This window comes from Thalassophryne amazonica, chromosome 23, assembly GCF_902500255.1.
Source record: "Thalassophryne amazonica chromosome 23, fThaAma1.1, whole genome shotgun sequence".
Taxonomy (NCBI): Eukaryota; Metazoa; Chordata; class Actinopteri; order Batrachoidiformes; family Batrachoididae; genus Thalassophryne; species Thalassophryne amazonica.
Genome location: NC_047125.1, coordinates 393,579 through 416,408, shown reverse-complemented (window position 1 = coordinate 416,408; position 22,830 = coordinate 393,579). Strand labels below are relative to the sequence as shown.

The window sequence follows — 22,830 nt, the reverse complement described above, 5'->3', positions numbered from 1 at the left end:
GAGGGAAATTCAGCAGTTGAGACTATGGCCTGCTTCCGTAGACGTGTCCATAAAAATCATAGAGGGATATGTGTTGCAAACTTAATACCCGTTACTACATTGGATGATGATGAAATTGAGGATGGCTTGTTGGCTGTTCCAGCAATATCAAATATTTTGTGTCTGCTACCTACAACTCATGTGGAAGGTCTCAAAGCTAAACCAACTTCCAGGCATCTTATATATGCTACTCTGGAACCACCCCTAAATCCAAACAGCCCAACTGTCATCCCCACTGAGGTCCTTAGTCTGGATCTCATTAACATAAGATCTCTGTCCTCAAAATCAATGTTGATTAATGATCTAATTATGGACCATCACTTAGATCTGATTGGGTTATGTGAAACCTGGCTTACACCTACAGCTGTCCTCCCCTTAAATGAGGCCTACCTACCAGCATATACATTTAGTCACGTCTCTTGTGATGCAAAGCAAGGCGGGATGTTTCTCTTATTTATATATCTAGACTTAGCTTATTAGCTGTTGGGGGTCACAAATATAACTAGTTTGAGCATCTGATTCTCTGCTCTGCTCAGGATATTATACATTGCCAAGGTCAGAAGAATAAAAATCAGCCGTATTACTTTGTCACTGTATATAGGCTCCTGGCCCATATTCTGAATTCTTAGATGAATTTGGTGCATTCATCTCTAACTTGTCAACTAGTGCAGATAACATTCTGATCATTGGTGACTTTAACATTCATATAAATAAGCCTTTTGATGCCCTCTGCCCTCCGACATTGTGCCATTGCTCAGGGAGAGCCCTGCCACTACTGATATTGTTTATAAATACAAAAGTACTTTTTTTTTTTATCTGATCATTAGAATACTCGATTCCAAAAATATTCGATAGCTGCAGCCCTAAACTCTTGTTCAACATGGTGGCAACACTTATGCATGGACAACCACCTGTATTTCACTCTCCTTTTACAGCACAAGATTTCCTGGATTACTTTGAGAAGAAAACTGAAGACATCAGGTTAAACATATCCCAGCATGCCTTAATCCAGCCACTATACCCTGCTATTGAGGTGGGCGCCATTACTGAGGTATTACCTAGATTTACTGAATTTGACAGTATCTCACTAGGCATGCTGACGAAACTTGTAACGTCAACAAAAAGCACAACCTGTTTATTTGATCCTATACCAACAAAACTGTTTAAGGACCTGTGGCCCACTCTTGGGCTGACTGTGCTTGAAATTATTAATCTTTTTTTAACTTCTGGATCTGTTCCTAAATGTTTAAAATCTGCAGTGATTAAACCATTACTTAAGAAACCTAATCTTGACCCTAGTGTATTGAAAAACTATCGGCCGATATCAAATCTATTATTTTTCTTTAAAATTCTGACAAAAGTGGTTTCACGGCAGCTCATAGACTATCTTACTGAGAATAATCTCTTTGAGCCACTGCTGTCTGCTTTTAGAAAATATCATTCCACAGAGACGGATCTCACTAAAGTGGTGAATGATCTTATGCTTAGAACACCACTACGGTTCTGGTGCTGTTTAGGGCTGTCACGATTAGGAATTTTTGGAGAAGATTAATTGTCAGACAAATAATTGCAATTGACGAATATATTGTCTATTTTTTTTTTCTTTTTTCCCCTTCTTTATATTCTACTATCGTACTATAATTACACAACTCTGGAAGAAATTTTGGCTTCTGTGAGTGGAGAAACTGGGAATAGTGCAACATTTTATTTTATCTTCATTTTACATATATTTCCAGCTTTTCTGATTTGTGGCTGTTTTTGTTGCATTTCTGAAATGACAGAACTGCTATAAAGAAAAGTGTGAACATTTTATTGTGTTTTAAAACTTTGTGGCGCAAATGCAAACACCAAACTCTTATAAAGAAGAAAAAAATACACGGACATGTGCAGTAAAACTGATGAGGAATGAGGAGTTTTTCACAGGCGGTCTGTCCTGGACAAAGTCTGTTTGACGTCACCTGAAGGTTTAGACCCGGTGTCGCCGACCGAATGCCCCTCCCCCTAAAAATTGGTCCGCCCTGCCTTCACTGCACATGCGTCGTTAGCCGCGCTTCACTGATTATCACCTCATTTCTGCTTCAAACTGCCCTCCAGTCATCATCTATCTCAGTGACAGATATCTGAAACTTTTGTACAACAATCATTTCCCCATAAATTCAGCGCTATTTCATCATAAAAGACAGAGGAAGAGATCAGAGCGGCAGCTGCGCCTGCACCTACGTCGTTTCAGAGCGTCAGTAACCACTGCTGCTAATGGAGCTAAAATACTCCGACAGACACAACAGCGAGCAGACGCATCGAGTGAATACTGAGCTAAAGATGCTATAAAAGGTGGAGCCATTGTCACGCAGAGACCACACCCCTAAAATTTACAGAGCTTTATGGTTTAAAATATCTTAAAGTAAGAAGTTAAATAAAACTTCACTCCTGTCCAGTTCTCATAGAGGAAACTATGTATAGAGACCAAAACAGTTTTTGTCCCAGGCTGTGGTTGGATGTTTATTTCTGCTCTAAAAGTTCTGCTCTAAAGTTTTTCTAAAGACATTTTAACATGGACTTGAAGGGGAACCTGCTCTCTTCTGGAGCCTCACGTGGACAGTGGAGGAACTGTTAGGAGGGTAAGACAGTGAGGGTCAGTGTCTCTGCTTGGACCAAAGCTCCGTCCTCCTGCTGCATGGAGCAGACTACAGAGACAAACACTGTGACGTGCACGCGATTATTCTATGGTTCTGCTGCCAGAAATCTGACAAAAATTAACAATTTCCTGCAGATTTAATTTTTTCTTGAATTGAGTTTATCTGTCTGCAGAGTTTGTCACGTGACACAGAGACAGAAGACTCTGCTATGGATCAGTGTGAGGACACCAAGGACGGACCCCTGAAAACCGGCTTGTGTGGGGACCCTGAGCTCCAGATCAAAGCTCAGAGGTGAGACCAGGATTTGAAACTGTGATTGTTGACCAGGTCAGAGGTCATCCTTCACATCACTGCCCCATTATTGTTCACACTTAATGATAGAGGTTGATCCAGGGTCACGGTATTATGAAAGTACTGGTATGAGATGTTGGTACACGTAATCCCGTCCTCATATGTTCAACATGTTGGTGCTGGATGTGGCAAGCTATTAGTCTGCCATTTATGCAGCAGCTCGGAGTTGAAAATACAGTTTGCGTCGTCTCACAGCGCGATGGAGACGCAGCAGATCTGTAGTTAGTTTTACAAACATATTCACACTGTTTCTGTGCGCATCCTCTGGATGTGTTAGTGCAGCTAAAAATTGAGAACAGCAGCACACCCGCGGTGAGTTTAAATTCACACTGACAGACTGTGACTGAACAATCCAGACTTTAACTCAGTTATTTTAAGGCTGCGATGCCATTGCGCCCTCTAGTGACCAGCTCCCACTGATTTCAAACATTACAGTTGTCAACAAAAAAAAAACTCTTCTTACATGGACTTTGAGAACTGATTTGTGGTCAGTTTGTGGTGCTGAATCCAAATCTGAGCTCAAATTTCCTCTATCACATCATGTTGTTTTGCAATCTGCATGTTCTCTATTGATGAATTACGCAAACATTGTTTATTCAGTCACGAGTTTGACGCCACTAATCGCACAAAAGCAGCTTCAAAATCATAGTTTTTAAACCAGTATTGCAAACTGTGAGAACCATAATATCATTTATGGCGCTGAAAAAATTGTGTGAGACTGCAGCTTTTGCTTCAATGCTTGATATGAGAAATATGTCTTCATATCTCAAAAACTTAATGTGATTGGCAAAAACTAACACAGGATTTGGATTCAGTGCCCCAAATTACCCAAAGTAAAAGAAAAAAAGTATAAAAAAGGTATAAATGCAAATTACAAAGCGTTAATGGAAAGGCTTTTTAATTTTTAGGATATGGGTGCATTATTGGACACATTAAGTAAAATTTATATTCAATCATTAATTTGGCTTTGTATTTCATCTTTAAGTGTGCACATTCTATGACACAACTAAAAGAAAACGACGAGGACATTGCTTTTTGTTTTCATCCCCAGAGGGTGGGGGCTTGGTTTTAAGTCAGCCTTCACCCATTCAGACTTGTATACCACCAGCTGGACTTAAAAAAAAAAGAAAAAAAAAAAAAAAAAAAAAGTGATGACCTACAGTTATAAGTAGGGATGGGTACTGAATTTGGTACTTTTTTGATACCGACCAAATTCCATCGGTACTACCTGGTATCTGTTCACGTAAAGTCAAACGGTACCATGTTTCGGTACTTAAACGCACCATTATGCTTGAGAGAGTGGGAGAGTGGACAGTTTTACAAGCTGAACATCAACGCAGCATGCACAGCATAATGACGTCAGAAGCGGCAGCCTCTGGTTCATAAACAAAACAGCATGGCTCCACTTTTCTAAACGCGATGCAGATTATGCTCGCTGCAATATTTGTGATGCAAAATGCAAGGCCAGAGGTGAAATACATCTAATCTGAGGAAGCACCTGGTTAAGCCAAGACATTTCTCAACGCTGAAGACAGCACAGTTTTTGCCTGCCTGCGAGTAGGGTTGCGTAACGAGTTTCTATGTTACAGAAATTTGTGAAACAATTGCCTTGTACAAGACGAACAATTTCATGTTGTTTTGACATATTTTGTTAAAGTTTATATTTCAGAAATAGGTCTGTTGTAATTTTTTGAGATTTACTTCAAACCCAATGCACAGAAGTACCGAAAATTGGTGCCGTTGCGTCCCGGTATCGATTCCCAGGTACCGGGTATTGGTACCGTATCGGTTCAAATGTAAAAGGTACCCATCCCTAATTATAAGTCATATGTTCAATTCAGTGCAGTCACACCAAAGCGCTTAATTGGGATGGTATTGATAAGATTTTATCGATACAATTATTGATTCCACTTATCGAGCCCATTGTTTATCGATTCCTCATCGATACCTCTTGTGAATTTTCTGTGTACTAAAAGTAGGCTTTACAGTTTTCTATGTCAACAACATTTATTGAGTCTTAAAGTAAATAAATATGAAATTGGTCACTGGATCCTTAAACTCTGGACAAAAATAGAAATAAACAATCTGTGGTTTTTGACAAAAACATTTCCTTTCAGACATTGTCACAAATGTAACTGCTGAGCTCAGCCAGCTACACATCAAGATCAGTGTAATTCATAAAGAACGGAGGACGTCTCATTTTGGGAGGAAAAAAACATTTTGGTCGATTGTAATTTATTGTTTGTATTACAACATTTGGAAAGAGGTGTCATTTGATTTAAACACCGATTTGGTTTGAAATTATTCATTTTGACTGCACTCTAACATGACTCGGCAGAGAGCCGCGCAGCATTTGGAGCTGTGCCAACGGAACAGAGGACGATTCTCGTTTCTTACCTGCAACAAGACAAGAGTCCCAGTTGGTGACTTTAATGCGCACAAAATTGACTCATGATTGACACTTTTAAATGGCTTTGAGAGGGGTTAAGAAGCGGACTTGCCGCTTCTGAGAAGCAGCTAATCAAGAACCAACGAAGCAGGGGATTGGAGCACTGCTTCATTGCTTCAGGCACAGCTGCAGTAGAAGTGGTTGATTGCAGACCCGCTGCAGGGTCTGCAATCAGTGCAGGTAGATGATCATTTTCCCAACAAACATCCTCAAAAACAACAGCCACTCTGAAGGACCGATAAGGAAATCGTTAAGCAAAAAGGTTATTGATGTCAGTGGATCGAATCATTTCTTAATGATACCTGAAAAGAACCGGTTCTTGATACTCGTCCCTGGTGGTTAACATGGGTAAGGTCAAACCTCAACCTTACCTACTGCACTACACGCTGCCTGTCATCTCTGCTCTGGTGTGTGTCTGTGAATGTTCTGCCATATCACAGGAACTGCTGGTTGTGTGCTCTTAATTTGGGTGCCAGTGTATAAATAACATTGATGTTCTACAGTCTGTGCTGCTTCACTGCCACATAAATCAAAATCAAATCAATTTTATTTATATAGCGCCAAATCACAACAGTTGCCCCAAGGCGCTTTATATTGTAAGGCAAAAGCCATACAATAATTACAGAAAAACCCCAACGGTCAAAACGACCCCCTATGAGCAAAGCACTTGGCGACAGTGGGAAGGAAAAAACTCCCTTTTAACAGGAAGAAACCTCCAGCAGAACCAGGCTCAGGGAGGGGCAGTCTTCTGCTGGGGCTGGTTGGGGCTGAGGGGAGAGAATCAGGAAAAAGACATGCTGTGGAAGAGAGCAGAGATCAATCACTAATGATTAAATGCAGAGTGGTGCATACAGAGCAAAAAGAGAAAGAAACACTCAGTGCATCATGGGAACCCCCCAGCAGTCTAAGTCTATAGCAGCATAACTAAGGGATGGTTCAGGATCACCTGATCCAACCCTAACTATAAGCTTTAGCAAAAAATGAAAAGTTTTCAGCCTAATCTTAAAAGTAGAGAGGGTGTCTGTCTCCCTAATCTGAATTGGGAGCTGGTTCCACAGGAGAGGAGCCTGAAAGCTGAAGGCTCTGCCTCCCATTCTACTCTTAAAAACCGTAGGAACTACAAGTAAGTCTGCAGTCTGAGAGCGAAGCACTCTATTGGGGTGATATGGTACTGTGAGGTCCCTAAGATAAGATGGGACCTGATTATTCAAAACCTTATAAGTAAGAAGAAGAATTGTAAATTCTATTCTGGAATTAACAAGGAGCCAATGGAGAAATGGCCAATATTGGGTGAAATATGCTCTCTCCTTCTAGACCCTGTCATACTCTAGCTGCAGAATTTTGAATTAACTGAAGGCTTTTCAGGGAACTTTTAGGACAACCTGATAATAATGAATTACAATAGTCCAGCCTAGAAGAAATAAATGCATGAATTAGCTTTTCAGCATCACTCTGAGACAAGACCTTTCTAATTTTAGAGATATTGCGCAAATGCAAAAAAGCAGTCTACATATTTGCTTAATATGCGCATTGAAGGACATATCCTGATCAAAAATGACTCCAAGATTTCTCACAGTATTACTGGAGGTCAGGGTAATGCCATCCACAGTAAGGATCTGGTTAGACACCATGTTTCGAAATTTGTGGGGCCAAGTACAATAACTTCAGTTTTATCTGAATTTAGATAAATTAGATAGATGTGATCATATTTAAGATCGAAAGCATTAATTAATGGTAGGGCTTCCTTGAGCAGCCTGGTAGGAATGGGGTCTAATAGACATGTTGATGGTTTGGAGGAAATAACTAATGAAAATAACTCAGAACAATCGGAGAGAAAGAGTGTCACCAAATACCAGCATTAATGAAAAGCAGCCGAACATAAAGATATGTCTTTGGGATGGTTATGAATAATTTTTTTCTCTAATAGTTAAAATTTTATTTGCAAAGAAAGTCATGAAGTCATTACTAGTTAAAGTTAAAGGAATACTCGGCTCAATAGAGCTCTGACTCTTTGTCAGCCTGTCTAGAGTGCTGAAAAGAAACCTGGGGTTGTTCTTATTTTCTTCAATTAGTGATAAATAGTAAGATGTCCTAGCTTTACGGAGGGCTTTTTTATAGAGCAAAGACTCTTTTTCCATACTAAAATGAAGATCTTCTAAATTAATGAATCAGAATACTTATTAGTCCCTTGAAGAGCAATTCATTGCAGACCCCCTGGCCAACCATAAAAACAAAGACATAACATTTACATAGGTATATGCTAAATGACAATCACAGAATCAAGGTTAAAAACAAGGACAAAATCCTCAGCCAGTGTTCAGGAGTCTAATCGCAGAAAGAATAAAAGACATTGAATAGCGATTAGTTTCATCTGGGGCATCTGATAGCGCCCCAGAGGGCATGAGTGTAAAGCCTAATGATAAGATGTGTCTCTGATAGAAATCAATGATCTTTGAGTGAGACGCCATTTCCTCTCCAGTTTACGGGTTATCGGCTTTAAGCTGCAAGTTTGTGGGTTATACCACGAAGTCAGGCACTTCTGATTTAAGGCTGTCTTTTTCAGAGGAGCTACAGCATCCAAAGTTGTGCTCAATGAGGATGTAAAGCTATTGACGAGATAATCTATCTCACTCAGAGTTTAGGTAGCTACTCTGCACTGTGTTGGTATATGGCATTGAAGAACATAACAAAGAAGGAATCATATCCTTAAACCTAGTTACAGCGCTTTCAGAAAGACTTCTAATGTAATGAAACTTATTCCCCACTGCTGGGTAGTCCATTAAAGTAAATGTAAATGTTATTAAGAAATGATTAGACAAAAGGGGGTTTTCAGGGAATACAACCCCTGGCAATAATTATGGAATCACCGGCCTCGGAGGATGTTCATTCAGTTGTTTAATTTTGTAGAAAAAAAGCAGATCACAGACATGACACAAAACTAAAGTCATTTCAAATGCCAACTTCCTGGCTTTAAGAAACGCTATAAGAATCAGGAAAAAAAATTGTGGCAGTCAGTAACGGTTACTTTTTTAGACCAGCAAGGGAAAAAAATATGGACTCACTCAATTCTGAGGAATAAATTATGGAATCACCCTGTAAATTTTCATCCCCAAAACTAACACCTGCATCAAATCAATCTGCTCGTTAGTCTGCATCTAAAAGGAGTGATCACACCTTGGAGAGCTGTTGCACCAAGTGGACTGACATGAATCATGGCTCCAACATGAGAGATGTCAATTGAAACAAAGGAGAGGATTATCAAACTCTTAAAAGAGGGTAAACATCACGCAATGTTGCAAAAGATGTTGGTTGTTCACAGTCAGCTGTGTCTAAACTCTGGACCAAATACAAACATGGGAAGGTTGTTAAAGGCAAACATACTGGTAGACCAAGGAAGACATCAAAGCGTCAAGACAGAAAACTTAAAGCAATGTCTCAAAAATTGAAAATGCACAACAAAACAAATGAACAAATGGGAGGAAACTGGAGTCAACGTCTGTGACCGAACTGTAAGAACCGCCTAAAGGAAATGGGATTTACATACAGAAAAGCTAAATGAAAGCCATCATTAACACCTAAACAGAAAAAAACAAGGTTACAATGGGCTAAGGAAAAGCATCGTGGACTGTGGATGACTGGATGAAAGTCATATTCAGTGATGAATCTCAAATCTGCATTGGGCTAGGTGATGATGCTGGAACTTTTGTTTGGTGCCGTTCCAATGAGATTTATAAAGATGACTGCCTGAAGAGAACATGTAAATTTCCACAGTCATTGATGATATGGGGCTGCATGTCAGGTAAAGGCACTGGGGATGGCTGTCATTACATCATCAATAAATGCACAAGTTTACGTTGATATTTTGGACACTTATCCCATCAATTGAAAGGATGTTTGGGGATGATGAATCATTTTTCAAGATGATAATGCATCTTGCCATAGAGCAAAAACTGTGAAAACATTCCTTGCAAAAAGACACATAGGGTCAATGTCATGGCCTGCAAATAGTCTTTTTCTACAAAATTAAACAACTGAATGAACATCCTCCGAGGCCGGTGATTCCATAATTTTTCCCATGGTTGTACTGTTAAGTCTTCAGTTTTCTATGCCATATGTCAGAACAGATCTAAAGTGTGGTTAAAGTGGTGGGAGGGCTCATATACATTTTGTGTGAAGCCAACTGAGTCTAATAATAGATTAAATGCAGTGTTGAGGCTGTCATTCTCAGCATCTATGTGGATGTTAAATTATAAACTATAATTATCTGAGCTAAGCACTAAGTCAGACAAAAGGTCTGAAAAATCACAAAGAAACTCACACTAAGGACCAGGTGGACGATAGATAATAACAATAAAACTGGTTTTTGAGACTTCCAATTTGGATGGACAAGACTAAGAGTCAAGCTTTCAAATGAATTAAAGCTCTGTCTGGGTCTTTGATTAATTAATAAGCTGGAGTGGAAGATTGCTGCTAATCCTCCTCCTCGGCCTGTGCTTCGAGCATTCTGACAGTTAGTGTGACTCGGGGGTGTTGACTCATTTAAACTAACATAATGCTGTAACCAGGTTTCTGTAAGGCAGAATAAATCAATATGTTGATCAATTATTATATCATTTACTAACAAGGACTTAGAAGAGAGACCTAATAATAGACCACATTTAACTGTTTTAGTCTGTGTGGTTGAAGGTGCTATATTATTTTTTTCTTTTTGAATTTTTATGCTTAAATAGATTTTTACTGGTTATTGGTGGTCTGGGAGCAGACACCGTCTCTACGGGGATGGGGTAATGAGGGGATGACAGGGGAGGAAGCTGCAGAGAGGTATGTAAGACTACAACTCTGCTTCCTGGTCCCAACCCTGGATAGTCACGGTTTGGAGGGTTTAATAAAATTGGCCAGATTTCTAGAAATGAGAGCTGCTCCATCCAAAGTGGGATGGATGCCGTCTCTCCTAACAAGACCAGGTTTTCCCCAGAAGCTTTGCCAATTATCTATGAAGCCCACCTCATTTTTTGGACACCACTCCGACAGCCAGCAATTCAAGGAGAACATACGGCTAAACATGTCACTCCCGGTCCGATTGGGGAGGGGCCCAGAGAAAACTACAGAGTCTGACATTGTTTTTACAAAGTTACACACCGATTCAATATTAATTTTTGTGACCTCCGATTGGCGTAACCGGGTGTCATTACTGCCGACGTGAATTACAATCTTACCAAATTTACGCTTAGCCTTAGCCAGTAGTTTCAAATTTCCTTCAATGTCGCCTGCTCTGGCCCCCGGAAGACAATTGACTATGGTTGCTGGTGTCGCTAACTTCACATTTCTCAAAACAGAGTTGCCAATAACCAGAGTTTGATCCTCGGCAGGTGTGTCGTCGAGTGGGGAAAAACGGTTAGAGATGTGAACGGGTTGGTGGTGTACACGGGGCTTCTGTTTAGAACTACGCTTCTTCCTCAGTCACCCAGCCGGCCTGCTTTCTCGGCTGCTTTGGATCTGCTGGAGGACAGCTAATGGCGGCTAAGCTACCTTTGTCCGCACCAATTACAGTGGCCTGGCTAGCTGTAGGATTTTCCAAGGTGCGGAGCCGAGTCTCCAATTCGCCCAGCCTGGCCTCCAAAGCTACGAACAGGCTACACTTATTACAAGTACCATTACTGCTAAAGGAGGCCGAGGAATAACTAAACATTTCACACCCAGTGCAGAAAAGTGCGGGAGAGACAGGAGAAGCCACCATGCTAAACCGGCTAACAGCTAATAGCTGCGCTAAGCTAGCGGATGCCTAAAAACACACGAAGTGAATAATGTGTAAATAATTTAGAGGTGATTCAGCAGAGAGAGTGCTTTAGTTAAGGCACGTGAAGATTACACTGTGAAATAAATTATCTAGTTATCTTGATCAATCTAACTACGCAGATTAAACAGCAAACGGATACAGAAAAACACCGCTGTGCTCCGGAACAGGAAGTGATACAATACTGCAGTGAGAGCCAACCACCAGTAGAGGTCAAGTTCACACAATACACAAGTTTGACTTTGACTGTCCACAAATACACCACATCATAGTTGTGGTGAATCTTGAGCACATTCCGTCAACTTGCAAGGCTTCTCTGTGACAGCGCCATGGCCTTTTTATGGCGTAGAAGTTGATTGATCATAATGGAAGAATGACCACGACTTGACTGCAAAGGCTCCAATGACTTTTACAATCAGGACTTAACCAGGAGTGTTGAAGACTCACCAAGATTCTCCTCTGATGATTTGATAGTCGTGCTGGTGCCGCGGTCAGTACTTGTGGGAACGAGCCTTAAAGGAAGACTTTGACAGAGACAGAAGCTTTGCTGTGGTAAGAACCAAAAATGACAAAAATCAGTCAGTTCTGAGGATAGAGAGCTTAAATTATCCAAGTTTCTAGTCCATTTACACTTTTCCTTTCTGACCAGTATTTCCTAATTTGTACCTCCGTGATTTGATCTGCGTGTCCAACCTGATCTCACACCAAGTTCTTGATGGCATCATGAAAAGGGATTTCCATTAGTTCATGACACTGTCACTAAATATAATAGATTTTGGTATCATTCACGTGATGGTATCACAAAATTTGGCATGACACGTGGCAATTGGGGTTAGGGTTAAAGGTCATCAGGGACGGGTGAATGTGTCATGAAAATAATATACATTTCATGACCGCGTCATAAAAAAAGTGACAGTGGATGAGTCAAATCATCATGAGTCGAGCAACAAATTTAACAGAATGGAAAGAATCACAGCTGAATACCTGTCATTAATATGGTGATGTCATACAGTCAAGAAATGCTGTGCATCCTGGGAAATATTTGATGCAAATATAAAGATTATGACATCATAACATAACCTCATAACCTTCATAGGGGAGTTGTTTTCACCCGTTTGTTTGTCTGTTTGTAAAAAGCCTGGAGTCCACAATTTCGCCAAATCACAACAGAGTTGCCTCAAGGCGCTTCACACAGGTAAGGTCTAACCTTACCAACCCCCAGATCAACAGTGGTAATAAAAACTCCCTCTGAGGAAGAAACCTCAAGCAGACCAGACTCAGAGGGGTGACCCTCTGCTTGGGCCATGATACAAACAAAATTACAGAACAATTCACAAACGAATATACAGGAAATGCTGTTGGTGCACAGGACAGGAGGGTCTCCAGCACAAATACCGCACCCTCTCTGATGGAGCTGCACCTTAAACAGAGAGAAAAAACAGAATCGGGCATCAGAAAGACAAGAAATACTGTATAATTTGTCAGCATTAAACAAGAAAAACAGGAATACTAAGGTGATCACCGGCCACTAGCCCTAAACTTCACTAAAAGACCCAGATTTACGTAAAGTTGAGGCCGCGGCACGCTCCAATTACTATAAATGAATTAAAAGAGTAAAAGCGTAAAACTTACTATGCCAGATGCTAGTCATACGAAAGGGAAAATAAGTGCATCTTAAGTCTGGACTTGAAAGTCTCCACAGAATCTGACTGTTTTTTGATGCAGGGAGATCATTCCACAGAACAGGACACAATAAGAGAAAGCTCTGTGACCTGCAGACTTCTTATCACCCTAGGGACACACAGTAGTCCTGCACCCTGAGAACTCAGAGCCCGGGCCGATACGTGAGGTTTAATTTGGTCAGCTAGGTAGGGAGGTGCCAGTCCATGAACACCTCCCTTTTTTCACATAAAATAAGTTCCCTTATTGAAATGCAAACTGGAAGGGCACAGCCGTGTTTTATGCCAACTTATTTCACCTAATTGTGAGTTCCAAAGAATTTTCCTTTGGGGGAGATCTTGTTATAGCTCTGAAGTGTGTTCCTGATATGTTTGTTTGTACTTTTTTTTTTTTATCAAGTATATCGATCCCCCCCCCCCCCAAGTTGTAAGCGAAGGTGTTTGAACCTTCATTTCCACCCTTGTTAGCATATCTCAGAACCACTTGACCACCAGATGACTCTTGTTAATTTCATGAAGATTTTAATTGATTCGAATTCAGTTTAAACTGAACTAACTGATAAATGTGCCTTTAAATGAAGTTTATAACTGCTTCATGTGGACATGATACAAATTGGATTTATTCATGAGGAAACATAAATCTGGTCGCTAAGCATTTAACACATGATTTACAATAACCTCACAACTTTATTCATTTTATATTAAAAGTAACATTGAAAATATGGAAATCTTATTTAATTTATTTGTTTATTTGACAGGGACAATGCAATCCAGCATAGAGCAAGCAATGTTTGCAACTGCGCCCACAAAGAGTTTATAGCTACAGCTAATTCACAACTCTTGTCCCTGGTTGGGCCTTTCTACAATTTACATAATTAATAATTCTACAGTTGACATAATTAACAACCTCATTCACCATTTCATTCAGTCATTGGTCCACCTTCTCATATCTAAAATTTTCTTGCATGTCCACACTTCCAAACACATCATAATACAAACTTAAAAACTAAATTTCTATATGTTAATGCACTCACCCCTTCATTCCGACTGATTGTTTGCTGTTGTGACGCTCTTCCAAGCTCTACATGGTTGTATTAGTTTCTTTTATTTCCGGTTAGCACTTCTTTTGGTTTTTATGGCCCAGTCACACGGCACACGACGATTCCTGAACAAACGGAAAAAAGTAAAAAAGTCACATTTCGTTGAGAAAAGGTGGAGGAACGAGCTTCATCACCGAACAGCCTACGAACCAAGAGCGCAAAAGGGACGAAAGAGGAACTTAACAAAACTGAAGCTCACGATCTCGACGAAACGTGCCTGGAGCCACAGCTGGAGCAGTGTGTCTGATCCAACACTCGGCGCTGGGACGGAGCTCATAGCACCTGAGTCCTGGAGAAACTGCAAACAGAATCTGTGGAGATCTGTACGCACGTCGGTGGACCACCTGCTCTGGTTCCTTGTCCAGAACAAAAGAGGGATCATGTCCATCATTATCAGAATCCACACTGTCTGTAGACACACAGCGTGCTCCGTCGTGCTCCAATTTAAAAAAACAAAACAAAAAAAAATGTTCTGTGGTCACTGCTGTATTACTGTATTATGTTCTAAGCCATATATATTGATTTATAACAGAAAACTGTCAAAAGGGAGAATAAATATAAATATAAGTGTAAAGATGATTGAATATATCAGAGCAGTAAAATTAATCAGTGCGCGTGAACGCGCGCATTGACTCATGTGGCGGTTATTTCCACCAGCTGATCACTGATCCACAACGTGAATTCTTCCTTCCAGAACAGCTCGTTATATCATCATTTTGATTAATCTACCCGTTACCACATGTACATAAGGGCTGGATTGTCATTCCTACACTCATATTGTTATATTTAATACAAAATAATAAGCGCACGCAGGAGCTCCTACTGCCGCTGATGCTGCATTCAGTACCGATCGGAAATTACACAACTTTTTCGTTGTTTCAAATTCAACAGTTGCTTGTGGCAAAATAATAATTATATCCACACAAAAGATTAATTCTGTCCTATGTAATGTGCCTGAGCCCATTGAAAGCAAAACGAAACACAGACGAACTGAGGTTTTCATTGCCCTTCGTTCAAATTTTTCAACAGTTTAAAAATCCTGACGAAGTGTCAGCTGCATGAACGAAGCTGCATGAAGGTTAAAGCGATGCCATCGACGGTCCAATGAAAGTCCAGATTCTTGTTTCATCAGGGCTACGTCACCCTTCATTAAGTGCTGTGTGACTGGGCCATAAAGTGCATCTGCTGTGCATCTTATTTAATTACAGTCTTGTCTTTCAGAAAGCGCTGTAACTAGGTTTAAGGATATGATTCCTTCTTTATGTCTCTAATGCCATATACCAACACAGTGCAGAGTAGCTACCTAAAACTCTGTAAGTGAGATAGAGTATCTCGTCAATAGTTTTACATCCTCATTGAGACAACTTTGGATGCTGTAGCTCCTCTAAAAAAGAGAGCTTTAAATCAGAAGTGCCTGACTCCGTGGTATAACTCACAAACTCGTAGCTTAAAGCAGATAACCCGTAGTTGGAGAGGAAATGGCGTCTCACTAATTTAGAAGATCTTCACTTAGCCTGGAAAAAGAGTCTGTTGCTCTATAAAAAAGCCCTCCGTAAGCTAGGACATCTTTCTACTCATCACTAATTGAAGAAAATAAGAACAACCCCAGGTTTCTTTTCAGCACTGTAGCCAGTCTGACAAAGAGTCAGAGCTCTATTGAGCTGAGTATTCCATTAACTTTAACTAGTAATGACTTCATGACTTTCTTTGCTAACAAAATTTTAACTATTAGAGAAAAAATTACTCATAACCATCCCAAAGACCGTATCGTTATCTTTGGCTGCTTTCAGTGATTCCTGTATTTGGTTAGACTCTTTCTCTCCGATTGTTCTGTCTGAGTTATTTTCATTAGTTACTTCATCCAAACCATCAACATGTTATTAGACCCCCATTCCTACCAGGCTGCTCAAGGAAGCCCTACCATTATTTAATGCTTCGATCTTAAATATGATCAATCTATCTTTGTTAGTTGGCTATGTACCACAGGCTTTAAGGTGGCAGTAATTAAACCATTACTTAAAAGCCATCACTTGACCCAGCTATCTTAGCTAATTATAGGCCAATCTCCAACCTTCCTTTCCTCTCAAAAATTCTTGAAAGGGTAGTGGTAAAACAGCTAACTGATCATCTGCAGAGGAATGGTCTATTTGAAGAGTTTCAGTCAGGTTTGAGAATTCATCATAGTACAGAGACAGCATTAGTGAAGGTTACAAATGATCTTCTTATGGCCTCGGACAGTGGACTCATCTCTGTGCTTGTTCTGTTAGACCTCAGTGCTGCTTTTGATACTGTTGACCATAAAATTTATTACAGAGATTAGAGCATGCCATAGGTATTAAGGCACTGCGCGGCGGTGGTTGAATCATATTTGTCTAATAGATTACAATTTGTTCATATAAATGGGGAATCTTCTTCACAGACTAAAGTTAATTATGGAGTTCCACAAGGTTCTGTGCTAGGACCAATTTTATTCACTTTATACATGCTTCCCTTAGGCAGTATTATTAGACGGTATTGCTTAAATTTTCATTGTTACGCAGATGATACCCAGCTTTATCTATCCATGAAGCCAGAGGACACACACCAATTAGCTAAACTGCAGGATTGTCTTACAGACATAAAGACATGGATGACCTCTAATTTCTGCTTTTAAACTCAGATAAAACTGAAGTTATTGTACTTGGCCCCACAAATCTTAGAAACATGGTGTCTAACCAGATCCTTACTGTGGATGGCATTACCCTGACCTCTAGTAATACTGTGAGAAATCTTGGAGTCATTTTTGATCAGGATATGTCATTCAAAGCGCATATTAAACAAATATGTAGGACTGCTTTTTTGCATTTACGCAATATCTCTAAAATCAGAAAGGTCTTGTCTCAGAGTGATGCTGAAAAACTAATTCATGCATTTATGTCCTCTAGTCTGGACTACTGTAATTCATTATTATCAGGTTGTCCTAAAAGTTCCGTAAAAAGCTTCAGTTAATTCAAAATGCTGCAGCTAGAGTACTGACGGGGACTAGAAGGAGAGAGCATATCTCACCCATATTGGCCTCTCTTCATTGGCTTCCTGTTGAATTCTAGAATAGAATTAAAATTCTTCTTCTTACTTATAAGGTTTTGAATAATCAGGTCCCATCTTATCTTAGGGACCTCGTAGTACCATATCACCCCAATAGAGCGCTTCGCTCTCAGACTGCAGGCTTACTTGTAGTTCCTAGGGTTTGTAAGAGTAGAATGGGAGGCAGAGCCTTCAGCTTTCAGGCTCCTCTCCTGTGGAACCAGCTCCCAATCAGATCAGGGAGACAGACACCCTCTCTACTTTTAAAGATTAGGCTTAAAACTTTCCTTTTTGCTAAAGCTTATAGTTAGGGCTGGATCAGGTGGCCCTGAACCATCCCTTAGTTATGCTGCTATAGACGTAGACTGCTGGGGGGTTTCCCATGAGGCACTGTTTCTTTCTCTTTTGCTCTGTAAGCACCACTCTGCATTTAATCATTAGTGATCGATCTCTGCTCCCCCTCCACAGCATGTCTTTTCCTGGTTCTCTCCCTCAGCCCCAACCAGTCCCAGCAGAAGACTGCCCCTCCCTGAGCCTGGTTCTGCTGGAGGTTTCTTCCTGTTAAAAGGGAGTTTTTCCTTCCCACTGTAGCCAAGTGCTTGCTCACAGGGGGTCGTTTTGGACCGTTGGGGTTTTACATAATGATGGTATGGCCTTGCCTTACAATATAAAGCGCCTTGGGGCAACTGTTTGTGTGATTTGGCGCTATATAAAAAATTGATTGATTGATTGTTGTGAATCGCTAGTGGTTAGCTTGCATTAGCTAGGTCGACTCCCCCCCCCCCCCCCCCCCATTTCTTTCATTGCTGTTTTTACCAGTCTAATATTTTTGTTTGTTTTTCTGTGTAACTGCTGTGAATTTTGGCTCATTATTTTACTCCTTTGTGAACCTTGGGACTGGTTAGTATATTTGTTAGTGGTTAGCGCACACTTGCTTGGCTATGCTGTTAAATTTTATGGTGCACATAGTACATTACGTTACTCTTTACATAAATCCTGTGTGATGCTGGCAGATAGGGTGACTCTTTTAGAGACCCGTGTCTGTAAGCTAGAACAGCTTTTTAGCTCAGTGGCGATGGGATGTTAGGAGCACTCCTGACGAGGTTAGTGTTGGGGCCGGCTAGTGTGCCCATTAGCATCAACTGGCTGTGGAGGACGGCTTTCTGGTTAGACGGAGGAAGTCACATAGGGCTTGGTGCCTGGTTGCGGTACCCCAGTCACACTTGCCAAGGTGAGCTGGTTTTCCCCCTTGGATATGCCTGATGTGAGTTCTTTGAGCCCACGGGTGACTTACTCTCCTATCTCCAGTCCGAAACGCCGGGCTTTAGTGATAGGAGATTCTATCACCTGCAAAGTCAGGTTACAGACACCGGCTGAACGTAAATGTATTCATGGGGCCAGAGCTCCCGACATTACATCCCATCTTAGGGTGTTGACGCTGCAGTAGGGTAGACAGACAGAGGAACATGACACGAGATGCAGTCACATAGTTAATCACATCGGTGCCAATGATGTCAGGATGAAGCACTCAGAAGTCACAAAATGGACATAGAGAGAACTTGTGACCTTGTCAGAAAGATGTGTCGGCATCGATTAATAGTCTCTGCTCTCCCTCCCGGGTACTGATGAGGCATTTAGCAGACTAACATTGTTAAATCAGTGGCTGGTGCAATTTTGTAGATGGCAAGGCTTTAGTTTTATTGATAACTGGCCTTCGTTCTGTGGCTGCTGTGGCTTGCTGATGCCGGACAGCCTTCACCCTACTGTGGAAGGTGCCACCGTCTTGTCTGCAAACATAGATAGAGCTCTACAAGGAGTGTAACATTAGGATTTTACAGCAGGCCATGGAGCAGATGATTAGAGACCTGCAAGGCTTGTGAAAAATATGGGTGTGGAATCCATTAGCTTAACGGAAATTAGTGCAGAAAATCCACTATGGTGATAGTGCAGTTTATTTGCCAGGGAGGGAAATTCAGCAGTTGAGACTATGGCCTGCTTCCGTAGACGTGTCCATAAAAATCATAGAGGGATATGTGTTGCAACTTAATACCCGTTACTACATTGGATGATGATGAAATTGAGGATGGCTTGTTGGCTGTTCCAGCAATATCAAATATTTGTGTCTGCTACCTACAACTCATGTGGAAGGTCTCAAAGCTAAACCAACTTCCAGGCATCTTATATATGCTACTCTGGAACCACCCCTAAATCCAAACAGCCCAACTGTCATCCCCACTGAGGTCCTTAGTCTGGATCTCATTAACATAAGATCTCTGTCCTCAAAATCAATGTTGATAATGATCTAATTATGGACCATCACTTAGATCTGATTGGGTTATGTGAAACCTGGCTTACACCTACAGCTGTCCTCCCCTTAAATGAGGCCTACCTACCAGCATATACATTTAGTCACGTCTCTTGTGATGCAAAGCAAGGCGGGATGTTTCTCTTATTTATATATCTAGACTTAGCTTATTAGCTGTTGGGGGTCACAAATATAACTAGTTTGAGCATCTGATTCTCTGCTCTGCTCAGGATATTATACATTGCCAAGGTCAGAAGAATAAAAATCAGCCGTATTACTTTGTCACTGTATATAGGCTCCTGGCCCATATTCTGAATTCTTAGATGAATTTGGTGCATTCATCTCTAACTTGTCAACTAGTGCAGATAACATTCTGATCATTGGTGACTTAACATTCATATAAATAAGCCTTTTGATGCCCTCTGCCCTCCGACATTGTGCCATTGCTCAGGGAGAGCCCTGCCACTACTGATATTGTTTATAAATACAAAAGTACTTTTTTTTTTTTATCTGATCATTAGAATACTCGATTCCAAAAATATTCGATAGCTGCAGCCCTAAACTCTTGTTCAACATGGTGGCAACACTTATGCATGGACAACCACCTGTATTTCACTCTCCTTTTACAGCACAAGATTTCCTGGATTACTTTGAGAAGAAAACTGAAGACATCAGGTTAAACATATCCCAGCATGCCTTAATCCAGCCACTATACCCTGCTATTGAGGTGGGCGCCATTACTGAGGTATTACCTAGATTTACTGAATTTGACAGTATCTCACTAGGCATGCTGACGAAACTTGTAACGTCAACAAAAAGCACAACCTGTTATTGATCCTATACCAACAAAACTGTTTAAGGACCTGTGGCCCACTCTTGGGCTGACTGTGCTTGAAATTATTAATCTTTTTTTAACTTCTGGATCTGTTCCTAAATGTTTAAATCTGCAGTGATTAAACCATTACTTAAGAAACCTAATCTTGACCCTAGTGTATTGAAAAACTATCGGCCGATATCAAATCTATTATTTTTCTTTAAAATTCTGACAAAAGTGGTTTCACGGCAGCTCATAGACTATCTTACTGAGAATAATCTCTTTGAGCCACTGCTGTCTGCTTTTAGAAAATATCATTCCACAGAGACGGATCTCACTAAAGTGGTGAATGATCTTATGCTTAGAACACCACTACGGTTCTGGTGCTGTTTAGGGCTGTCACGATTAGGAATTTTGGAGAAGATTAATTGTCAGACAAATAATTGCAATTGACGAATATATTGTCTATTTTTTTTTCTTTTTTCCCCTTCTTTATATTCTACTATCGTACTATAATTACACAACTCTGGAAGAAATTTTGGCTTCTGTGAGTGGAGAAACTGGGAATAGTGCAACATTTTTATTTTTATCTTCATTTTACATATATTTCCAGCTTTTCTGATTTGTGGCTGTTTTTGTTGCATTTCTGAAATGACAGAACTGCTATAAAGAAAAGTGTGAACATTTTATTGTGTTTTAAAACTTTGTGGCGCAAATGCAAACACCAAACTCTTATAAAGAAGAAAAAAATACACGGACATGTGCAGTAAAACTGATGAGGAATGAGGAGTTTTTCACAGGCGGTCTGTCCTGGACAAAGGTCTGTTTGGACGTCACCTGAAGGTTTAGACCCGGTGTCGCCGACCGAATGCCCCTCCCCCTAAAAATTGGTCCGCCCTGCCTTCACTGCACATGCGTCGTTAGCCGCGCTTCACTGATTATCACCTCATTTCTGCTTCAAACTGCCCTCCAGTCATCATCTATCTCAGTGACAGATATCTGAAACTTTTGTACAACAATCATTTCCCCATAAATTCAGCGCTATTTCATCATAAAAGACAGAGGAAGAGATCAGAGCGGCAGCTGCGCCTGCACCTACGTCGTTTCAGAGCGTCAGTAACCACTGCTGCTAATGGAGCTAAATACTCCGACAGACACAACAGCGAGCAGACGCATCGAGTGAATACTGAGCTAAAGATGCTATAAAAGGTGGAGCCATTGTCACGCAGAGACCACACCCCTAAAATTTACAGAGCTTTATGGTTTAAAATATCTTAAAGTAAGAAGTTAAATAAACTTCACTCCTGTCCAGTTCTCATAGAGGAAACTATGTATAGAGACCAAAACAGTTTTTGTCCCAGGCTGTGGTTGGATGTTTATTTCTGCTCTAAAAGTTCTGCTCTAAAGTTTTCTAAAGACATTTTAACATGGACTTGAAGGGGAACCTGCTCTCTTCTGGAGCCTCACGTGGACAGTGGAGGAACTGTTAGGAGGGTAAGACAGTGAGGGTCAGTGTCTCTGCTTGGACCAAAGCTCCGTCCTCCTGCTGCATGGAGCAGACTACAGAGACAAACACTGTGACGTGCACGCGATTATTCTATGGTTCTGCTGCCAGAAATCTGACAAAAATTAACAATTTCCTGCAGATTTAATTTTTTCTTGAATTGAGTTTATCTGTCTGCAGAGTTTGTCACGTGACACAGAGACAGAAGACTCTGCTATGGATCAGTGTGAGGACACCAAGGACGGACCCCTGAAAACCGGCTTGTGTGGGGACCCTGAGCTCCAGATCAAAGCTCAGAGGTGAGACCAGGATTTGAAACTGTGATTGTTGACCAGGTCAGAGGTCATCCTTCACATCACTGCCCCATTATTGTTCACACTTAATGATAGAGGTTGATCCAGGGTCACGGTATTATGAAAGTACTGGTATGAGATGTTGGTACACGTAATCCCGTCCTCATATGTTCAACATGTTGGTGCTGGATGTGGCAAGCTATTAGTCTGCCATTTATGCAGCAGCTCGGAGTTGAAAATACAGTTTGCGTCGTCTCACAGCAGCGATGGAGACGCAGCAGATCTGTAGTTAGTTTTACAAACATATTCACACTGTTTCTGTGCGCATCCTCTGGATGTGTTAGTGCAGCTAAAAATTGAGAACAGCAGCACACCCCGCGGTGAGTTTAAATTCACACTGACAGACTGTGACTGAACAATCCAGACTTTAACTCAGTATTTTAAGGCTGCGATGCCATTGCGCCCTCTAGTGACCAGCTCCCACTGATTTCAAACATTACAGTTGTCAACAAAAAAAAAACTCTTCTTACATGGACTTTGAGAACTGATTTGTGGTCAGTTTGTGGTGCTGAATCCAAATCTGAGCTCAATTTCCTCTATCACATCATGTTGTTTTGCAATCTGCATGTTCTCTATTGATGAATTACGCAAACATTGTTTATTCAGTCACGAGTTTGACGCCACTAATCGCACAAAAGCAGCTTCAAAATCATAGTTTTTAAACCAGTATTGCAAACTGTGAGAACCATAATATCATTTATGGCGCTGAAAAATTGTGTGAGACTGCAGCTTTTGCTTCAATG

The 22,830-nt window shown here is 40.8% G+C and overlaps 1 protein-coding gene across 6 annotated transcripts in view; it reads left to right on the top strand.

Moving 5' to 3' along the window:
• Positions 1-22,830, top strand: part of LOC117504820 (NLR family CARD domain-containing protein 3-like) — a 73,289-nt gene that overhangs the window by 10,878 nt on the left and 39,581 nt on the right. The window contains exons 1-2 of one of the 6 annotated variants that reach the window (XM_034164347.1): positions 20,091-20,143; positions 21,915-22,033. The exons of 1 other annotated variant lie outside the window; for it this stretch is intronic. In XM_034164347.1, coding sequence (XP_034020238.1) covers positions 21,951-22,033 — 83 coding nt within the window. In that variant the 5' untranslated portion in view covers positions 20,091-20,143; positions 21,915-21,950. Of the gene's footprint in view, positions 1-20,090; positions 20,162-21,663; positions 22,034-22,830 lie in introns of those variants that run through there. 4 more of the 6 variants (XM_034164348.1, XM_034164351.1, XM_034164350.1 and 1 more) reach the window with 4 other exon arrangements.